The 21,128-nt window shown below is 43.8% G+C and overlaps 1 protein-coding gene across 2 annotated transcripts in view; it reads left to right on the forward strand.

Annotated features, from left to right (window-relative positions):
• The window catches only part of fam161b (FAM161 centrosomal protein B), a 43,047-nt gene that overhangs the window by 15,587 nt on the left and 6,332 nt on the right, over positions 1–21,128 (forward strand). Inside the window, exons 4-8 of one of the 2 annotated variants that reach the window (XM_073039276.1) lie at positions 38–448; positions 1,642–1,967; positions 7,469–7,587; positions 19,215–19,382; positions 19,667–19,766. In XM_073039276.1, coding sequence (XP_072895377.1) covers positions 38–448; positions 1,642–1,967; positions 7,469–7,587; positions 19,215–19,382; positions 19,667–19,766 — 1,124 coding nt within the window. Of the gene's footprint in view, positions 1–37; positions 449–1,641; positions 1,968–7,468; positions 7,588–19,214; positions 19,387–19,666; positions 19,767–21,128 lie in introns of those variants that run through there. The other variant, XM_073039277.1, reaches the window with a different exon arrangement.

The raw sequence follows: 21,128 nt of genomic DNA on the forward strand, positions 1-21,128 counted from the left end.
TATAACACAACGTTTTCTTCTGAATTGTCCCGTGCAGTCCCTCAGCCATTCAATATGACGATGCGGGAGAGCCAGAAGAATACAGAGGTTCTCAGATCAAGGCTGATGATGGAAATGGAGAAACAGCTGGTGGAGAAGTGTCAGCAGGAAGAGGCAGAATGCCAGAAGAAATTCCGAGCCCTCCCTGTGCCCGGTCACATTTACTTGCAACTTTATGATGAAATCAAAGAACGGAATGAAGAGAAGAGAAAGAAGGAAACAGAGAAACGGCAAGAATATCTGCTTTCCACACAGAAACCATTTAGCTTCACAAAGAAGGAAGAAAGCAGGAAAGAAAAGTTGAAACAACAACTCTGTGCCGTGGTTCCAGAAACAGAGAGGACAGTAAAACGGATAAAGAAAATTCCCCGTTCTGTCCAGGACCCAGCAGTGAGTGAGAAACTCAAAGGTAAACTAAATAACTAATTGCAACATGTGTTTGGTGTGCAGGAGCATTCTGATCATGTTTTTTTAAATTCAGAAAGAATTCCATATGGCAAAGAATATCTTCAAGTGAGACAGTAACATAATATCTGGCATCTGTCTATCTGATGAAAAATAGAAGCTGACCTGAACACATGCATTCAAAGAACCAATAGCAAGGAATGCAGTTTTTTTTCTTCCTGCCCTTGTTCATTCTGTGTCCCTTTCAGCTTATAACATAATTGAAAATTGGGAACTTGCAACGTGAGAATTCTCAAATAGTAAGTCGTGTGTTACATAGCTGCCAAAAATCACCACATCTAACAGCACATTAATTAATTCACTTTTATACTTCACTGCTGACATATGTAATGGGTGCTTTGATACATTCTTGTGAGTCTCAAAATAGATTGTGGTAACAGTCAGACAACTGTCTCTGACAAGAGTGCAGACCTTTGCTTAGCAACTCAGCATAATAAGCAGCTGAAATTCAAGTAATGCAGTGGTTGGCCTGAACTGCTGTTGACTCTTCCCGTGTTTCATGGTATAACATATCAATAATACCAAGTTTATTGGCAAGTATTTTTCTGGTTAATACTGTTTTACAGTAATACAGAGAAGAGTTGCTATTCTCATTGCTGTCATTAGGAATAAGGTACAGGGGGTCAGGTTCAGAAACAGTTATGAACTCAGCAGGTCAGGCAGCATCCGTTGACCGCTCATTTCAATGGATGCTGCCCGACCTGCTGAGTTCATCCAGCTTTTGTAGGTGTTGATTTTACCACAGCATCTGCAGTGTACTTTGTGTTTAGAAACAGTTATGACCCTTCAGTCATCAGCCTCTTGAACTCGGGGCGATTAACTTCACTAGCCCCTTCATTGAACTGTTCCCATAACTGATGAACTCACTTTCAGGGACTCTTCATTGCATGTTCTTGATATTTATTGCTTATTTATGATTTATTTTTTTCCCCTGTCATTTTTGTATTTGCCTGTTTGTTGTCTTTTGTACACTGGTTGTCCACCCTGTTGGTGCAATCTTTCATTGATTCTATTATGGACACTAGATTTATTGAGTATGCCCACAAGAAAATGAATCTCAGGGTTGTATATGGTGACATATATGTACTTTGATAGTACATTTACTTTGAACTTTTTTTTCCCTCCTATCCCATGAAGAAGATGAACTTTACAGAAAAATCAGGATTCAGATGAGAGCTGAAGATTTGCTCAAAAAGGCCGCGGCACCTATAGACCATAAACCGAAAAATCTGGTCACTACTAGCTCGATGAGAACAAGACAGGAGAAGTTGAGTTTCCTGGAGGAAAAACCAAAGTTCAAGCCAAGGATAAATCCAGAAATTCCTGACTATACCAAACTGTACAATGCATTTCAAAGAGGAGCAAGAAAAGAGACAAAAGGGTCAACAAAATGTGTGCCCTTTGAACTGCAAACATCAAAGTTGCCACCACATCAAAGTAAAGCCAAGACTATAGTACCAAAGGTATATCTTTCAAGTACTTTCTGTCTAGTGGGAAGATTTTATTGGAATTAATCATGCTCTTTCAACCATGATGTATTTTGAGAATTCCAAAAATCTTATCCATACTCCGAACCTTAATCTGAAACCACTCAGTAAATTTATTGACCTTCATTTGTTGGCTCAACCTGACAGTAGATTGTTGACCTGCTTAACAGAATTTTCCTAGATTTAAACCCACCAATTGCACTGCTCTTGCCAGGTTTCATCAGTTTCAATTAAACACAGGACAGCAAAAACCTGCTCCTCTGTATAGGGTCCACGAAGTTGATGCTGCTTTGCCTCACTTCTATAGACTATGTGTCTCTCTCCTGAGTAAATACAGGTGTGAAAAAATCATTTAAGATCACCCCCATCTCTTTTGGTCCACACATGGAATCTTTCCATTCTAATCTTCCAGAGGACCAATTTTGTCTCTTGCAATCCTCTTGTTCTTAACATATCTGTAGAATCCATTAGGCAACCTCATGCCACATTTTAGTCCTCCTGATTTCTTTCTTGTGTGCTTCTCTTGCATTTCTTACACTCCACCTCATTTGTTCCTACCTGTCTATACCTGCTATGCACCTTTGTTTTTCTTAACCAGGGCCTCAATATCTCTTGAAAGCCAAGGTTCTCTACACTTGTTATCTTTACCTTTTATTTTGACGGGCACTTACAAGCTTTGTACTCTCAAAATTTAATTTTTGAAGGCCTTCCACATATGTTTTGCCAGAAAACAGCCCATCCCAATCCACACTAGCCAGATTCTTCCTGTTACCATTAAAATTGGCCTTTCTCCAATTTAGAATCTCAACCTGAAGACCAGGCCTATCTTTTTGCATATTTACTTTGAAACTAATGGCATTGTGATCACTAGATGCAAAATGTTTCCTTACACAATCTTCTGTCACCTGCCCTGTCTCACTCCCTAATAGCAGATCAAGTATCACACTGTCTCATCTGAAGTAATTGCAGAAGAGGGAAGAATGGGAAATATTAAAATTGAAACTTAATATATGGGTAATAATAAAGAAAGTTAAATACACAACAGTATAATTGCTAGATCACATGGTTGGCTGTAGAATATTTTTCTTGCATGGTCCCTTGGAATTGAGAATAACTTGCTTCCTTCCAGTCTCTGGGTTCTGAGATAACTGCTGAGGTCATCATGGGGCTTACAGGAAGTGCTTGATAACACAATTGGGTGAATAATTAAAGTTCTTCCACTATTTACACTGCGGTACCTTGTACTCATTCATGGACCCAGGGTTCTCACTACCATCCCGTAATAGCAGAATTGTTGCATTTTTTTCGTAGGGGCTTTTGAGCACATCCTCAAATCCTTTCAAAGATTAGCTATATTTGTCACATGTACATTGAAACATCAAAACATACATGCGGCATATGCAGATTTTCTCTTGTTAGGGAAATGTGTCATTTGCATCAATGATCAGCACGGTCGGAGGATGTCCTGGGGGTAGCCCACACTGGTCACCATGCTTCTGGCGGCAACATAACATGCCCACAACTTACTAATGCTTACGCCTGTGGAATGTGGGAGAAACACGGAGTACCCTGAGGAAACCAAAGTGGTGACAAGGAGAACAAATCCCTTGCAGACAGCAACAGAGGTTCAACCCCATTGGCTGCGCTAATCACTTTGCTGCCAGATTTTCTTCCTCCCTCTAGCAGATAAATCTTTTCCATAGCAAAGCGATATATTCAGATATGGTATATTTTGGTATCTGGGTTCTGTCTACTTGAGCCTGTCTGATACTGGCAAAGAAGATCCTGATATGATTGGTTTATCCTTCTAATGGATTTGGAGGCAATGTTGATGATATTTGTCGGTGCCTTTCAGTGCCTGCTCCAGGGAGTCCAAGGCTCAGAAGCATGTTCAAGAGCAAGAATCACTGTTGTGTGCAACATTATCAATTTTTGCTGATATGGAGGTCTTTAATCTTCAGTCACCCGTTTCCTCACCTGGCTAAAGGCTGTTCTGGTTCACTGGGAACATGGGTGAATTTGATCACAGGATATGTTGAGATATGACCCTCATTTTCCATTGTCTTGTGGTGACCCTCTATGGCAGAGGGCAATCTTGTACAGTAGAGGCATGTTGGTAGAGAACCTCTCTTGTGTAGGTGTTGAGCATTAGGCACATCCTCCGATATACTTGTCTGAATGCATCGGCATTGATTTGGATCTCAGTCTTCAAATATCTGTAAATACAGGTGCTGTCTGTGTATTGCTCTTTGACTTCTGAGGTGGGAGTGATTTTTGTTCTGGAGTGGAATCAATGAGCATTTTCCAATACTTCTGCAGATTAGTTCCACTTCAATGAGAACATTATTACAGGCCAAGTATAAAATTACAGCTTTAAAAATTGAAAAGAGCGATGTAGCTCTACTTGACACGATTCTGCACTCAGATTGGTCCTGTTACACCCTTTTGGTTAGGATCATGGTTTGCATGCTATCAAAATGTACATTGAAGATGGAGATAAAATTCTGTGGTGACTGAATCTGACGAGAGAGCTCTTTGACCAACTTATAGATTTTAATAGAGTTGATAAATACCATACGCAGATTTTGCTGTAGGTCCGTGCATTTATCCCCAAGATTGGTGTGTGATAAAGATCACGTTCACTCTGTGTTTAGATTAATAAAACCTACATTCAGTGGCCACTTTATTAGGCACCTGCTGTACCTAATAAAGTGGCCACTGAGTGCATGTTCATGATCTTCTGCTGCTGTAGCCCATCCACTTTAAGGTTTGACGTGTTCTGCATTCGGAGATGTTCTTCTGCACAACACTGTTGTAACGTGGTTATTTGAGTTACTGTTGCCTTTCGTCAGTGAATGAGTCTAGCTGTTCTCCTCTGACCTCTCTCATTAACAAGGCGTTCTCACCAACAGAACTGCAGTTCACTGGATGTTTTCTGTTTCTCGCACCTTTCTCTGTAAACTCGAGAAACCGTTGTGCATAAAAATCCCAGGAGATCAGCAATTTCTGAGATACTCAAACCACCCCGTCTGGCACCATCAATCTTTCCACGATCAAAGTCATCAGGACTGAGAGAAAAGAATGCCAGTATATAGCAGCAGCACCCATAACCGAACAGTTTTTGCTTAAACCACCACTCCCCCACCCAGTTCTGTCTGTCCATCATCCCCTTCCCTCCCTATTACCTACTGTCCCATCCCCACTTTGTACTGCTATATACTGGCAGTCTTTCCTCTCCCCCACCCCCCCACAGTCTTGATGCAAAATTGATGCCCAAAACATTGACATACCTTTTACATCCACAGAGGTTGATTGATCAAGCGAGTTCAAGGCTTCAAGATTGTTTAATGGTATTTCCAGTACACATGTGTAAAGGAGAGCAAAATAATTGTCACTCCAGATCTCATATAGCAGAAAAAAAACACAACAAGATAAAGAACACAATAGTTTTAAAAACACTGTAAATACATAAGGTTACTGACAGGAAATGATAAAGTAGTAGTGGAGGGGTGGGTTGGATGTTGATCAACATTACTGCTTGGGGGAAGTAACTGTTTTTGAGTTCAGTGGCCCTGGTGAGGTTGCTACGTAGCCTCCACCCTGATGGGAGTGAGACAAAGTGAGTGGGATCCTTGAGCAAAGAACATGAGCAAAGTGGGTGGGATCCTTCATCATATTGCCTGGCCTTTTTTCTGGCATCTTTTTTCCAGCATTCCGGTTTTTTTGTTCCAGACTGTGGCACTTGCAGCTACTTTTGTCTTCAAGAATGACTTGCATTTATGTTAATTAGCTCTTGGATCTAATGGTCACTCTCATAAAACCAGCCCTGGGTCTTCTTGGCAGAGAAGTTAAGAGTCTCTTCAGGAGCTGTTAACTATTGATTAACTTCAAGGTAGTGTCATGCACTGTAGACACTCTGTATTGCTATTAGCCGAGAGTAATTATCTCAGAGCTGTCTAAGAGGAGCAGCATGTGGGGGTTCAGAGAGTTTCAGTGTTCAGAGTTTCTTGCAGCATGACTTCTGTCAGTGATGTATTGGGTTCAGGTTCATGTGAGTAACGGTGGATTGGCCAATAATCAATAGATATCATCATTGTTGTGCTGCAGTGATGGTAACATCCTCATGATGAATTACTTGCACAATGATAAAATCTAGACAGGTGCCAGTGCCCGGACCTGTAATATTCCCATGTGATTCAGCACGTGGTCATTTCACAGTTAGCAAATCTGCCCAGCCACTCCAAATGTAAATAAGGTGTACAGAGACTGTACTTTCCAAGTTGAAATATAAACTATCCAGTGGCCCCACTCCTTACAGTTAAGTGGGTTGCTTGATGTGGTGTCCAAATCTTTATTAGATTTAAGAGCTCCTAGGTTCAGTGATTACTTAGTTGCTTTTACTTGGAGGAATAGTATATAACCATTATAAGAGATAACAATTACAGCATGGAAACAGGCCATCTCGGCCCTCCTAGTCCGTGCTGAATGCTTACTCTCACCTAGTCCCACCGTCCTGCAGTCAGCCCATAACCCTCCATTCCTTTCCTGTCCATATACCTATCCAAGTTTTTTTTTTAAATGACAATATCGAACCTGCCTCTACCACTTCTACTGGAAGCTCGTTCCACACAGCTACCGCTCTCTGAGTAAAGAAGTTCCCCCTTGTGTTACCCTTAAACTTTTGAGTCTTGAGTAGCAGCACCATACCTTCACATTTTTTAAAAAACTGGGAAGGCTCAAAGCAAAAATTCTCAGCAAATCCTCTCCCCTGTACTTCCCCTCCCACAAGTCTTTGCAAAGTGCAAGTTGTACCCTGCCATCCAAATTTTATTTCACTGTATGCTACAATTCAGAGGTTATTAGAATCATCGTTATACAACATGGAAATGGGCTCTTCAGAGCAACTCATCGTGCCAACAGGTTGCTTACCTGAACTACTCCCATTTCCCTATGTTTGGCTCATATTGTTCTAAAATATACCTGTATACTTATCTAAAAGTCTATAGTCATTATAATTGTACTGGCCTCTGCCACTTCCTCTTGCAACTCATTCTACAAAACATTTCCCCCAGGTTCCTTTCAAATCTTTCCACTCTCACTTTAAACCTATGCCCTCCAATTTTAGCCTGGGGGCAAATTGTGACCATTCACTTTCTCTATGCCCCTCAAGATGTTATATTCTACTACAAGGTCACATGTCAGCCTTCTACACTTTTCTTATGATTAGTCAATTCTTAGCTTAAACTTGGTTAATTAAAATCAGCTGAAAAATTTGTGAAGCCATATTAATGTTATTTGCATAACTTAATTCAAATTAGGGATGTTTCATCAAATATTTGTGTAATAAGCAGTATAATCAAATATTTGAAATCGGATAGTAACCACACCCAAATTAAAGTTTTGATAAATTCCTGTAAATAATTAAATAGAATAATATTTTGCAAGTGTAAAATCTATCTTTCCTGTCACATTTATAGGAAAAGGCAAAGATTCACTTGAAGAGAAGTAATTCTTTCAGTGATATTCGTTCACTATCTTCTCATACACTGCCCATCTCTACGACAAATGCTGCAAGGAAAAGGCAGTCGGCTGTCAGGTAAAACAAAACTGGGAGTTAACTGTGTTGATGTTTCATTGAAGATGGATGAAGAAATCATGCATTATAGAGACTTGTGCAAAATACTGGAGGAACTCAGCAGGTCAGATAGTATCTATGGAGGAGAATGGACTGTTGACATTTTGGGTCAAGACCCTTTATCTGGACTGGAAAGAAAGGGAAGAAGCCATTATAAAAGGGTGGAAGGATTGGGCTGAGCACAAGCTAGTGGGTGATAGCTGAATCCCTGTGAGAGGGTAAGGGTAAGCTATTATGGGAGGGGGGAGTTGGAACAATGTAAGAAGCTGGGAAATGATGGGTGGAAGTGACAAAAGGCTGACGAAGATGGAATCTAATAGGAGGGGACAGTGGACCATGGAATAAAGGGAAGAAGCTAAGAAGGGGAACTAAAGGGAGGAATGTATGGGCAAAGGGGGGAAAGAGAAGCGATAATGGGCTGGTGGGATAAAGGGAAACAAAAGGGGGCACAGAGGATAGTCTATCTGTCTCTGAGCATATATAATGTCACCTGTGGATCAGTACAAAATTTCTGCTTGAGCTGAATTTGAACTGAAGCTCCAGCATCTCGGTACACTTCAGTCATTGCATTCTTACAGAGCTGTTGTACACAGTCATTTGAATTATAGCCATGAGTTTTTACCGAAACAGTACAAGTTGTTCCTGCTTCCCTCTTCTTTCTCCTTTTCCCCAGAAATTGCTCCCTTTATCTGATTCCCTACTGAAAGTCATTTTCAAATATCTTTCTATCTTTATTTCAGGGATAACAGATGAATGCATAAATGTTTTTTGTTTCATGTCACCTCTGCATAATTTTCACCAGTCAACTTAAATCTGTTTGTTATGGCTATTGCCCTTTGTGCCTCTGGTCTTTATTCTTCTGTAGTCTATGAAAAGCCTCTGATTTAAGCATCTCTCCTAACTCTTGTTTTTCTTTCTTCTCTTACCAGCACAACCAAGCCTTTCATCCCCAGTACTTTTCTTGTCAAAATTTCCAGCATCTGCTCTGGACTTTGACATCCTTTCCAAAGCATGGTCCACAGATAATGGCCATTATAATCCAGTTAAGATCTAGTTTAGCAGAACTTGATTTCATCCTTCATGATAACTTCACCCTGCTTCCTTCAAAGACTTATATGCATACAATTCCAGTTCAATACTCATCCCACATTCCATGTATTTTTGAAAATAATTTAAAGACAGTGGAAATTTACTATGCCAATTTGCATTGTTCTTGTATTACAGTGTGACAAAAAGTAATTCAGTGATTGTATTACGTGTAATGGAAGGGTTTCTTTATTGTAAACTCCTTTGCTGTTTCTGGGTCTATTGTCCAGTGTTCTTAGTACTTTTATATACCAGCCATGAATAGCAAACAGAAACAACTTGTTCTTGCAATACAGCCAACTTTTATTTTGTATGAAAGCTAATAATCTACCCTATACAGCAGGGGTGTCAAACTCATTTTAGGTCACGGGCCGGATTGAGCAAAATGCAGCTTCATGCGGGCCGGATCAGTCGGACGCGTGCGAACGCAACATTTGTTGCCTCCGTTTTTTCAGCCTGCTCTCATGTGTCTCAGTCTCTGCTATAACTACAAAGTGTTTCACTTTACAAATTCCGTTTCTTATGAAGAAGACTGCCGAATAAACACTAAAAACCCTGAAAACCTGGTACCTGAATAAACTCCGCATTAGCCATATCATACGCCATAGGCGCTTCGATTACTGGGGCCAGCTTTAATAGTAATTAGATATTATCTTGCGGGCCAAAGATAATTCCACCGCGGGCCGGATTTGGCCCGCGGGCCTTGAGTTTGACATATATGCTATACAGCAATCGACAACAACTTGAATAGAAATAGTAGCCAAAAACAATTCATACTTGTTAAATCGTGAGTTGAAACATGAGCAAAAACTCATGTCCAAAGTTTGTACCGTTCAATTCCTACTCCTCCAGTACTGGGTCATTGCCTCAAATCCTTCTTGAGGAAATGTTAGGAAATCAAACTGTAGGGAATGTTGTGTACAAGGGTAGTCGTGTGGAGTGCTTGAATGACACCTCTGTAAAGATGACTATTTGGGCAGCACCTTGTCTGGTCGATAGGATGTCAGATAAGCAACATGATCAGTCTGAGGCAGCAAAAGGATCAGAAAAGAGATGGAGCTCATGGAGATCTGTGCAACAACAGCATGCATATTGAAAGGCGTCCACTTGAGGAACAGTGAGTAGGCTAGATATAAACAGAATCAAAGTTAGATTCCAGAGAAATGGGAAAAGAAGCATTTCAAGCGAATTTACTAGTTATTGGAGGGGGATGATGATGATGATGAGAAAAGTCTTTTCTATGCTTGTGGTCATGTAGGATGTAATTTGTATTGCTGATCAAGGGAGTTTAACTGGACTGGAACAATTGAGTGGACTGAATAAGTAGGAGAGATAGGCACATGAAGGAGATTGGAAAGGGAAGGAAGATCAGAGATCAGTATAATACATACTGCTAGATGAGGAGAATAATATGCTAGTATTTTCAGCACATCTGCATCTGTTAAAAATTTCCACTCTCCACCATTGTTTATATTAGAAAGGGCTGGGTGGTAGTTTGAAAGAGAGGAGGATCAACGATGAGCTTTTATTTGTAAAGCAGGTGTTGATGATGGCAAACTTTTAGGGGGAGAGAGTGGTCCCAGAGAGAAGAGACATGGGGCAACTTGGGGAACCAGAAAGGAAAGTTGGGTGGTTATCAGTGTGGTGGGAATAAGATCAAAGGAGCAAGGTCTGGATTATGGCCAAGATAACAGGGATAGTCTGCCAATTCTATTTTTATTGAAGCAGATAATAATCTAGACACTGGTAGCAGAAAGATGTATGTGTGAAAGGTCCAATGGCAACAAACCTGCAATGTGACCATCAAACTACTTGGAGTAACACAGACAAAATTCTGGAGGAACTCAGCAGGTCAAGCAGCATCTACGGAGAGGTATAAACAATTAGCATTTCAGGTTGAGACCCTTCATCAGGATTCCAGCTTCATCCGGATTTCCAGTATCTGCAGAATCTCTTCTGTTTATCAACTTACCTAGCACAACTTATAACTTTCAACAATGTAGCCAACAGCCTCAAATATATAAACAGGTGTAATGTTGGGCATCACTGAGTCATGGCCGAAGGATGGTCGTAGGTGGGAGCTGAGTGTCCAAGGTTACATGTTGCATCGGAGGGATAGGAGGGTAGGCAGAGGGGGTGGTGTGGCTTTACTGGTAAAGAGTAGCATCAAATCAGCAGAAAGATGTGACCTGGGATCAGAAGATGTTGAATCCTTGTGGGTTGAGTTGAGTTGAGAAACTGCGAGGGTAAAAGGACCCTGATGGTAGTTACATACAGGCCTTCAAACAGTAGGTGGGATGTGGACCACAGATTACAACGGGAAATAGAAAAGGCACATCAAAAGGGCAATGTTATGATAGTCATGGGATATTTTAACATGCAGGTTGATTGGGAAAATCAGGTTGGTAATGGATCTCGAGAGTAAGTGTTTAAGACACAAGATTGTCATTAGAGCAGGTTGTCATTGAGCATACTAGTGGATCAGCTATACCTTACGGGTATTATGTAATGAACTGGAGGTGATTAGGGAGCTTAAGGTAAAAGAACCCTTAGGAGGCAGTGATCCCAATATAATGTGAGTTCAACTTGAAGTTTGACAGGGAGAAGGTAAAATCTGACATAGCAGTATTTCAGTGGAGTAAAGGAAATTAAAGTGGTATGATAGAGGAGTTGGCCAAAATAAATTGGAAGGAAATCCTGGCAGGGATGACAGCAGAACAGCAATGGTGTGTGTTTCAGGGAAAAATGAGGAAGGTGCAGGATAGATGTATTCCAAAAATGAAGAAATACTCAAATGGCAAAATAGTACAACTGTGACTGACAAGGGAAATCAAAGCTATTGTAAAAGCAAAAGAGAAGGCATACAACAAAGCAAAAATTAGCAGCAAGATAGAAGATTTGGAAAGTTTTTAAAACCTGAAGAGAGTAACTAAAAGAATCATTGGGAAGGAAAAGATGAAATATGAAAGCAAGCTAGCAAACAATATCAAAGTGGATAGTTGATGCACCATCAATAACTCTCGGAGACGGGAGGTGAACGATAGGCATTTATTAGCAGCAAAATGGAGCACGGCATCTCGGAGACTGAGGGAGGGGCAGTGCCTCTAATCGCCTTTATACGGGGTCTGTGGGAGGAGCCACAGGAGCAGTCAGCAGAGGGGCGTGTCCAGACAAGTATACATAGTTTACCACATTCACCGCCCCCCTTTGTTTTAAAAGAGAGTCCCCGTGGGGCGAAGTTTCTTACAAGTATATTTACAGGTTAAGTCTATCAGGCGGTCGAGTCTGTTGCTGTGATCTACGTAGCACCGGTGGTGATTGCACCAGTGACGGTGGTTGTGCTGGCTCCGGCCTGACTTGAGGTGACAGCCTGTTAGGTATCAGTAATCCCTCATGCGTGTGCGTGGCGCCCGGTATTAGAGTGTCGTGAGGAGTCTGTGTAGGGCTTGGTGTGCGCGGTGTCTCGTGGGTATATACATCGGTGGGTACGGGGTTCATAGTCACCGTGGAGTGTTCGGGGACCTGCGGGCACCAGGTCGCGGATGGAGACCATGTCCTCCCGCCCATCAGGTAAGACCGCGTAGGCATACTGGGAGTTCGCATGAAGTAAGCGAACCCTTTCGACCATCAGGGACTATTTATTGCTCCTCGCATGTTTCCGGAGCAGCACTGCCCCTGGGGACATCAGCCAAGCCGGTAGGGTGGTCCCAGTGGCAGACTTCCTGGGAAAAGAAAAGAGTCGCTCATGAGGGGTGGCATTGGTGGACGTGCATAACAGGGAGTGGATGGAGTGGAATGCCTCAGGGGGGACCTCCTGCCAGCAAGAGACCGGCAATCCCTTTGACCTAAGGGCTAAGAGTGTGGCCTTCCACACAGTGGCATTCTCCCTCTCCACCTGTCCATTCCCCCGGGGATTATAGCTTGTAGTCCTACTAGTAGCAATACCCCTAGCCAGCATTTACTGGCGCAGCTCGTCACTCATAAACGAGGACCCTCTATCACTGTGTATATAGCAGGGATATCCGAACAGAGTGAAGAGCTGGCGCAGGGCTTTTATGACGGACGTGGTAGTGGTGTCGGGGCAGGGTATGGCAAAGGGGAACCGCAAGTACTCGTCGATTATGTTGAGAAAGTAGACATTGTGGTTGGTGGAGGGAAGGGGACCCTTAAAGTCGACACTCAGTTGCTCAAAGGGGCAGGTGGCCTTGATAAGTTGTGCCTTTTCAGGAAGGTAGAAGTGTGGTTTGCACTCAGCGCAGACTTGACAGTCCTTGGTCATCGTCCTGATTTCCTCAAGGGAGTAAGGCAGGTTCCGGGCTTTCACGAAATGGTAAAGTCGGGTGACCCCCGGGTAGCAAAGATCTGCATGGAGGGCGTATAGCTGGTCGGGCTGCGCGCTGGCACACGCTCCCCGGGATAGGGCATCAGGGGGCTCATTGAGCCTTCCAGGCCAGTACAGGATGTCATAGTTGTAGGTGGAGAGTTCTATTCTCCACCTTAAAATGTTATCATTTTTGATTTTGCCCCGCTGTTGGTTGCTAAACATGAACGCAACTGAGCGCTGTTCGGTCAGCAAGGTGAACCTTTTGCCGGCGAGATAGTGCCTCCAGTGCCTAATAGCTTCCACTATGGCCTGGGCTTCTTTCTCCACCGCGGAGTGCCGAATTTCAGGGCCTTGAAGGGTACAAGAGAAGAATGCTACCGGCCTTCCTGCCTGATTGAGGGTAGCAGCCAGCGCAAAGTCGGAGGCGTCACTCTCTACTTGGAAGGGAATGGTCTCGTCGCTTTGGTAATGTCCCCTTTAATGCGGCTGAAGGCCACTTGGGCCTCGGCTGAGAGGGGAAATGCGGTGGACTTGACCAGGGGGCGGGCCTTGTCTGCGTAGTGAGGGACCCATTGGGCGTAATAGGAAAAGAAGCCCAGGCACCATTTGAGGGCTCTGAGGGTGGTGGGAAGAGGGAGTTCTAACAGGGGGAACATACGGTCGGGATCAGGGCCAATGACCCCGTTCTCCACGACATACCCAAGGATAGCAAGTCAGGTGGTTCTGAACACACACTTGTCCCTGTTATAGGTAAGGTTAAGAGCTTTAGCCCCTTGGAAAAATCGTTGGAGGTTGGTGTCATGATCCTGCCAGTCGTGACTGCAGATGGTGATGTTATCCAGATATGGGAACGTGGCCTTCAGTTGGCACTGGTCCACCATCCGGTCCATTTCCCTCTGGAAGACAGAGACACCATTTGTGACACTGAAGGGGACGCGCAGGAAGTGATAGAGCCTGCCGCCCACCTCGAAGGCAGTGTAGGGGCGGTCCTCCGGGCGGATGGGAAGCTGATGGTAAGCGGATTTCAGGTCTATGGTCGAGTACACCTTGTACTGAGCTATCTGATTGACCATATCCACGATGCAGGGTGGGGGTACGCGTCAAGCTGCGTGAACCTATTGATGGTCTGTCCACAACCATCCTATTTTTCTGCCCGGTCTGAACAACGACCACCTGGGCCCTCCAAGGACTTATGCTTGGCTCAATGATCCCCTCCCTGAGCAACCGCTGCACCTCCGACTTAATGAAGGCCCTGTCCCCCGTGCTGTACCTCCTGCTTTTAGTTGCCACAGGTTTACAGTTGGGGGTCAAGTTGGCGAACAGCGGTGGGGGAGGGATCTTGAGGGTGGAGAGGCTGCAAGTGGTGTCAGTAGCGCGGCTGTTGGCATGGTGTTGGGTGGGATGTGCAGGTCGGTGTGTGTGTGTGGTCAGTAGCGGGGTATATGACGAAGTCCCACAAAACTGAGGATTTCTGACAGTGATTGGTGGGAGCGGCCAATACTCCATTGTCACACTTTTCAGGTGGCTCTGGAAGTCGAGCCCCAATAGCACAGGGGCACACAGTTGAGGCATGACCAGTAATGCAAAGTCCCGATATTCTGTGCCCTGCACCACCAATGTCACTACACAACCCCCCCGGATGTCTGTGGAGTGTGACCCAGAAGCCATGGTGACCCTCTGGCTTACTGGCTGTGTCACGAGTCTGCAGCGTTACACTGTGTCCAGGTGAATAAAACTCTTAGTGCTGCCCGTGTCAAACAGGCAGCTAGTCCTGTACCCCTCCACCAGGATGTCCATCATTGACCTTGCGAGCTGGTGTGGAGCGCTTTGGTCGAGGGTCACGGAGGCCAGAGTTGAATCGCCATCTTGGTGCCCGGTAAGCACCCGTGGGTCGGAGGCGGGGCGAGGTAGCACCGACAAAGATGACCGCCCCCATGCCTCGCACGAGGCGGACAGGCAAGATGGTGGTGACCAAGATGGCCACCCCCATGCCTCGCACGCGGCGCTGCTTGACTCCGCTCGTGGTTTGGACTTACAGGCCTTGGTGAAGTGGCCCTTCTTTCCGCAGCTGGAGCAGGTAGCTTCTCGGGCTGGGCAGCGTTTTTGGGGGTGCTTTTCGAGTCCGCAGAAGTAACACTGCGTGGACTTGCGACTGGCAGCAGCCGTGGTTGACTCGCCAGCGGGTTGTGGGGTCTGCAGCGTCCACGGGGCCGGCGGGAGATCGCGCGCCTGGACAGCATCAGCATCATGCAGAGCGGCCTCCAGTGTGTTGGCCAGCTCGATCGCCGAATGTAAGGTGAGATCAGCGTGTTCCAGCAGCCGCTGGCGCACGTACACTGACCTGATCCCTGTAACGAAGGCGTCTCTTACTAGCAGCTCCGCATGCTGTTCTGCCGTCAGTCCCCTGCAGTCGCAGGCCCGTACGAGTGTCTGTAGGGCCCGGACAAACTCAGCACTCGACTCTCTGGCCCGCTGCCGCCGTGTCGCTAAGCGATGTCTTGCGTAGATGGTGTTCACCGGCCGCCGGTGTTGTCTTTTGAGGGCATCCATCGCACCCTGGTAGTCCTTTTGGTCTCTGATCATGGAGTAGACCCTTGCACTGACTCTGGAGAGGAGAACCCTGCGCTTTGTGGCAGGGTCGGTCACATGAATCTCCTCCAGGTACGATTCGAAGCATGCTGGTCAGAGTTCGAAAGCGTTGCCGGCTTCCTGGGATTGTGGGTCGAGATCCAATCTGTCTGATCGTAAAATGCTCTCCATGTTTTAAAATTGCTGCTAATAAAATTGATGCACCATCAATAACTCTCAGAGATGGGAGGTGAATGATAGGCTTTTATTAGCAGCAAAAGGGAGCACGGCATCTCGGAGACTGAGGGAGGAGCAGTGCCTCCAATCGCCTTTATCCAGGGGTCTGTGGGAGGAGCCACAGGAGCAGTCAGCAGAGGGGCGTGTCCAGACAGGTATACATAGTTTACCACAATAGTAAAAACTTTTTTCAAGTATGTATAAAAAAAAAACGGATGAGAATGGATATAGAACTGCTAGAAAATGAGACTGGAGAAATAATAACGGGACAAAAAGATTGTATTTTGCATCAGTATTCACTGTGGAAGACACTAGCACTGTACCAGATGTTGAAGGGTGTGAAGGAAGAGAAGTGGGTGCAGTTACTGTTACGAGGGAGAAGATGCTCAAAAAGCTGAAAGACCATAAGTCACCCGGACCAGATTACCTCCACCCTAGGGTTCTGAAAGGAGTAGCAGTAGAAACTGTGAAGACATTAGTAATGATCTTTCAAAAATCTTTAGACTCTGGCCTGGTGCCAGAGGACTTTTAAACTGCAAATGTCACTTCACTCTTTAATAAAGGAGGAAGGCAGTAGAAAGGAAATTAGAGACAGTTAGTCTGGCTTCAGTGGTTGGGAAGATGTTGGAGTCAATTGTTAAGGATGAGGTTATGGAGTACTTGGTAACAAGGACAAGATAGGACAAAGTGAGCATGGTTTCCTTAAGGGAGAATCTTGCCTGACAAACTTGTTGAAATTCTTTGAGATTACAATTAGGAAAGATGCAGTGGATGCTGTATAATTAGACTTTCAGAAGGCCTTTAACAAGGTGCCACACAAGGCTGCTTACCAAGTTAAGAACGCATGGTTTTACAGGAAAATTATTAATATGGTCAGAGCATTGCCTGATTGGTAGGAGGTAGTGAGTGGAAGTAAAAGGATTCTTGACTGGTTGGCTGCCAGTGACTAGTGTTGTTCCACAAGGGTCGGTGTTGGGACCACTTCTTTTTATGCTGTATATCAATGATTCATAAGATGAATCATTGTTTGCTGCCAAGTTTGCAGATGATATGAAGATTGGTGGAGGGGCTTAGACAGATTAGGAGAATGGGCAAGAAAGTGGCAAATGAAATACAATGTTAGAAAATGCATGATCATGCACTTTGCTAGTAGAAATAAATAAGCAGACTATTTTCTAAACTGGGAGAAAATCCAAACCACCCTAAAGGTTAACTTGCATTTTGAGTCAGTGGTGAGGAAGGCAAATGCAATGTTAGCATTCATTTCAAGAGGTCTAGAATACAAAAGCAGGAATGTGATGCTAAGTGCTTATAAGGCACTGGTGAGGCTTCACCTTGAGTATTGTGAAAAGTTTTGGGCTCCTCCTCTAAGGAAAGATGTGCTGACATTGGAGAGAGTTCAGAGGAAATTCACAATTCTGGGAATGAGAGAATTATCATACGAGGATAGTTCCGAGTATGTACTCGCTGGAATTTATAAGGATGACAGTGGATCTCATTGAAGCCTTTCAAATGTTGAAAGACCTAGACAGAGTAGATGTGGAAAGGATGTTTCCCATGGTGGAGTAGTTGAGAACAAGTGGGCACAGCTTCAGGATAGTGGGGCGTCCATTTTAAAACAGAGCTATGGAGAAATATCTTAAGCCAGAGGGTGGTAAATTTGTGGAATTGATTACCACAGGTAGCTGTGTAGGCCAAGTTGTTGGGTGTATTTAAAGCAGAGATTGATAGGTTCTCAATTGGACATGACATCAAAGGTTACAGGGAGAAGGCTGTGGGGTGGGGCTGAGGAGGGGAAAAAGGGATCAGCCATGATTGTATGTTGGAGCTGACCCGATGGGCCAAATGGCCTAATTTTGCTGCTATGTCTTATGTCTTTTATTTGTGCAGGTGGAGCAAGAAATTAGGAAGCAAATAGGAGGCTGGCTTTTATGTAACAGAATTTGAATACAAGAGGACAGAGACCTTAAGACCCTGATGAAACCATGTTTGAAATCTGAAGTAAGGATATACTTTAGACGGGGCGGGGTGGGGGAGATACAATTAAGGTCCAATGGCTTGGAGAGATTTGCCCTGTGAGGAAAGATTAAGCAAACTAGGCCTAATCTCAGAGTGGCGTGTAACAAGAGATAATCTCAGTGAAACATTGACGACCTTTTGCAGGGTATTTTATTTTTACTACTTTGTACTTGTACATGGTTTAATATGCCTAGATGACACATAAACAAAAGCTTTTCTCTGCATCCCACACTTGTGACAATAATAAACCAATAGCAAGTTTTGTTTCATCAACAAACTAGCATTCACTTGGGTCTCGGCCCAAAACGTCGTCTGTACTTCTCCCTATAGGTGCTGCCTGACCGGGTGCATTCCACCAGCATTTTGTGTGTGTTGCTTGAATTTCCAGCATCTGCAGATTTCCTCATGTTAGCATTTAGTTCCCTCACCTTTGTGAAGAGTTGGGCTTCCATCACTGATCTCAGGAATATCTCACAGCCCAGCATCTGAGGAAGCCTCATAATTCATCCTCTGTTTCTTATCTGTCAACCAATTTACAACCTGCATGATATTAACCCCATTCCCATATAGTTTATCAAAAACACAAGATTCTGCAGGTGCTGGCCCTGAATGGTGGTGAGGGAGAGGTGTGGGGGCAAGAGTAGCACTTTTTATGCTTTCAGGGGTAAGTGCCAGCAGGAAGGTCAGTGGGGAGAGATGAGTGGACAAGGGAATCACGTAGAGAGCGATCCCAATGGATAGCGGAGGGGTGGGGGGGGGGGGGAGACGGGAGGGTGTGCTTTGTGATAGGATCCCTTGGAGATGGTGGAATTTACGAAGAATGATGTCCTGGATACAGAGGCTCGGGATGGTAGGGAAGGACAAGGGAAGTCTTATTCCTGTTATGATGTCAGCAGAATGGGATGTAGGAAATGAAGGAGATGCAGGTGAGAACAGCAAAAGCAGTGGTGGAAAGGGAAACACTATTTGTAAAAGGAGGACACTTCATATCTAAGTTTATTTTTTTAATAAATCCATGTTCACTTTACAGAATACTGCATTCTATAAGAGGTTTGATCTTTATAAGCTCTATTTCTTGCATTTTGTCTTCCACCGATGTTAGGCTAATTGATTTATAGTTGTTTTCTCTCTCCCACACTTTTTAAAAAGTGGATTACATTTTCCATCCCCCAATCTACCCAAACGGTTTCAAAATCTATAAAATTCTGTTAAACATTTAGCATGGAACTGATTGCCAGTACACCAGCGCCCATTTAATAAACAAAGGAGAATTCTTGTGCCAATGTTCAGCAACACGGAGTTATGTTTGAATGGAAGTAGTCCTTTGAATATGATTTTGATGTTTATTCCATAGAAAATCTCTGGAAGAACGAGGTAAGCAGGAAATAGAAAAAGCTGAATGGATGGAGAGGTACAAAAAGAATGTCCAAGATATAAGCAAAACAGTATCAATCCGAGCTAAAGCAATGGACCCTCATCAAAGCCTTGCAGAGACCTTCAAAGAAGTATTGAAGAAGCATAGGTCTGTAAGTTTCTTAATATAACACATTTTAATTGTATAGAAAATTTATCAGAATACTTAGTGAATGACCCTTAAAGGAATTACCTGGCATGTATGTAGTGCTAGTTGAATGTGAAAAGTCCCATTACATTAGTGCAGAGTTGAGGAAGTGAGTTCTGTATGGTCTCTCAATCATTTCTTTGTCAACAAACTCCACCAAGCAGCAATTCCTCTTGTTCATAGTTTAGCTGTCATAATGGCCTTACACTTGCTTCTATCACTTAATAAGCTATTTTAATTCATAGGCAGGCGGACCTCAGGAGGAAACAGGAGTACAAGAAAGAATTAGAGGAGATGAAAAGGAGAGTCTGCAGCCGACCCTACCTTTTTGAACAAGTCACTCAGGTAAGGATGATAGACACCTTGATTAACTTATGAATCCAGTGGACCAGATAAGCATCTTTGCACAATAATGTGGGCTGGAAATGAGACTCTGAAAGTCTTTTGTGAGTTCTAACACACCTAGGTGTTTGAGGTCAATAAGGTCAACCAGTAGCCACCATATGTGCATTGACATGACCTCTCCACTCTCAGCTCCTTCCCTGAACTTGGTGGCATCATCTGCCATAGAGTGACATAACCAGCAACAATTCACTTGCATCTTTTTTCCAGCAACTGTTTCTTATAGATGTCTATAAAGTGACAATTTGTATGCCACCTTAAAGGGAGGATTGGAGGAAGGAACAGGAATCACCAGATATGTTAGCACCATTATCAGCACCATCTCTCCCAAATACTATTGTGGGATGTTTATAAACACAAGATTGTGCAGATACTGGAAATCTAGAGCAACACACACAAAATGCTAGAGGAACTCAGCACGTCGGGCAGCAGAATCAGAATCAGGTTTATTATCACCTGCATGTGATGTGAAATTTGTTAACTTACCAGCAGCAGTTCAATGCAATACATAATCGTAACAGAGAGAAAAATAATAATGATGAATAAAATAAAACATGATAAATAAACAAGTAAATCAATTAGATATATTGAATAGCAAACACGAGGGAAATCTGCAGATGCTGGTAAGTCAAGCAACACACACAAAATGCTGGTGGAACGCAGCAGGCCAGGCAGCATCTATAGGGAGAAGTGCTGTCGACATTTTGGGCCGAGACTGTTCAAGTCCTGACGAAGGGTCTGGGCCCAAAATGTCGACAGTGCTTCTCCCTATAGATGCTGCCTGGCCTGCTGCGTTCCACCAGCATTTTGTGTGTGTTGCATGTATATTGAATAGATTTTTTTAAATCTGCAAAAGCAGAAATACTGTATATTTAAGTGAGGTAGTGTCCAAAGCTTCAATGTCCATTTAGGAATGGGATGGCAGAAGTGAAGAAGCTGTTCCTGAAAATGCACCTATGAAAATAAATAAAAAGTCGATGTTTTGGGCCATCAGGATTGGAAAGTAAGGGGAAAGGAAGCCAGAATAAGGTGGGGCGAAGGGAAGGAGTACAAACTGGAAGGTGATAGGTGAAACCAGGGCATTTAGGTATTTTTGGGGGGTTCCCTGAAAAATACTAGTTTATAGGTAGAAACATGATCTGAGTAATTTGAATCAATATAATCTCAGCATAGTGGTACTACCTTCCCACAAGGAAAATTGCCCCAGTTCCAGCCTGATCATCATCTGAATACCTACTGTTTGTGGCTAAAGAGTAAGGCTGCACGAGAGTATTGTGTGCAGTTCTGGCCACTCTGTTACAGGAT

Source organism: Hemitrygon akajei, chromosome 3, assembly GCF_048418815.1.
Source record: "Hemitrygon akajei chromosome 3, sHemAka1.3, whole genome shotgun sequence".
NCBI lineage: Eukaryota > Metazoa > Chordata > Chondrichthyes > Myliobatiformes > Dasyatidae > Hemitrygon > Hemitrygon akajei.